The 1,661-nt window shown below is 36.1% G+C and overlaps 1 protein-coding gene across 1 annotated transcript in view; it reads left to right on the forward strand.

Annotated features, from left to right (window-relative positions):
- The window catches only part of LOC119589173 (ankyrin repeat domain-containing protein 13D-like), a gene marked incomplete in the record, with an annotated part of 44,726 nt that overhangs the window by 42,574 nt on the left and 491 nt on the right, over positions 1–1,661 (forward strand). The window contains 1 exon segment of the mRNA XM_037937768.1: positions 658–1,661. Within this exon segment, the coding sequence (XP_037793696.1) occupies positions 658–916 (259 nt within the window).

Below are 1,661 nucleotides of genomic sequence, written 5' to 3' on the forward strand. Positions count from 1 at the left end.
CAGATTAAAGAGATATTGAACATGGGATGCAAAAGTCATTGTATAAACATTACAATTTTTACATTACAGTTTATGAATGAAATGAGACTATTTTAAAATTTTATTTCATAAAAAAAATCTCTTCTCAATACTGCCTGCAGTTTTTCATCAAATTGCTTCAAATTTTTAGAGAATATACACTGCAGAGAGGTCAGTAACATATAAAAATATATTCTCATGATTAATGAAGTTGGATATCATCTGGATGCTCCCCTTAAGGCTTTCAGTTACTGTTGTTGAGCTGAAGCAGCATGAGCCTGTTGTGTCAAAATTTTTGAACTCATATGAAGGTAACTCTGAAAAGAGCTGATGCAAACACCATCTATGGAAGAATTTGACAGTCTCATGTTTCCCAGCAGCCAAGCATGAAGGTGGTTGTCATTTATTGCCAGGAATAATATTTCTTCATACCCTAAGCATACGAAATTTCAAATGCGCTGTTGCCAGCAACCCATTCCATAAAGAATTAAGAGATGAATGTCAAATGTGATTGTGACTGTGACAGGAACCTTAGAACTTAACTACAGGATTCTTTCCTTTGACACACATTATATTATGGCATCCAATATAGGAGGGTAAACAAGAGCATGGGCACTAAAATTTCTCCATTTTTTGCAGGGCCATTGAGGAATCCTTAGCCTTGAGCATAGGTGTGACAAACATCAGAAGATCCCAGGAGGAGATAAGTAGCAGTGAAAATGCAGAGGTAGCTGTTCCAGGGGGACTGGCCTTGACCCCTGGAGGTAGCATTGTGGACTCAGAAATGGCCATGGCTCTGTCGCTATCCCAACAGCAGCAGGAGGAGGAGGAGGCTCGTAAAAGGCAAGAGGAGGAAACACTAAAGCGCATCCTGGAGCTCTCCCTCACAGAAAAATAATGCTGGGCATGGTGTAGACCACACAGACTTCTTTAGAAATTGGTGATGGGCTCTGTTGCAGATAAATGACAAGAGAGAATTAGCAGTGATTCTTTTCAGAATGAATTGGTTTAAGTAATTGTCAAATAAATTGCTGTCAAATAGATTTTTTTTAATCATTACCAGTTCACTGAAAAGGATCAAGGTAGAAATGTTTGGTGACAGCAATAGGGAGAAACAGAGACCCAAGATGGAGATTTTGATATTTGATTATAGAAAAGAAAGCAATTTGTAAGTTGTTTTAGCCATGGTGAAAGATCCATGATGACTTATAGTGCCTCTTCATAGCATCTTTGTATATCAGGATTATTTCTTTAAAATGACCCTGAAATCATGTAGTGAAGTTTTTGCACATGCATTTATGCTTTATTTAAAGCACAATATATTAGTAAAGAATGTAGCTCACATCTTCATACTGCATTTGAGCTGATTGCTTAAAGTTAATAGTTACTGGATTTTTTCAATTTCATAGGCATTTTATAATGTGATACAACTTGGATGCTTTAAGCATAGCAGTTAATATATCTAAATTTGTTTGTCTTGTACATTTTTCTGATTCTTTGAAGATTGGACTTATTTTTATTTTTATTTTCTGTAAATGTGCAGCTTGAGCCTTGTATGTATTGTAAGTGACAGTTCTGATATCTAATATGATGAGGAAACTATATCCTGTTAGTAATGTGGGACTACAGTCTTCTGAACTTTC

The sequence above is a fragment of the Penaeus monodon genome, chromosome 25 (genome assembly GCF_015228065.2).
Source record: "Penaeus monodon isolate SGIC_2016 chromosome 25, NSTDA_Pmon_1, whole genome shotgun sequence".
Taxonomy (NCBI): Eukaryota; Metazoa; Arthropoda; class Malacostraca; order Decapoda; family Penaeidae; genus Penaeus; species Penaeus monodon.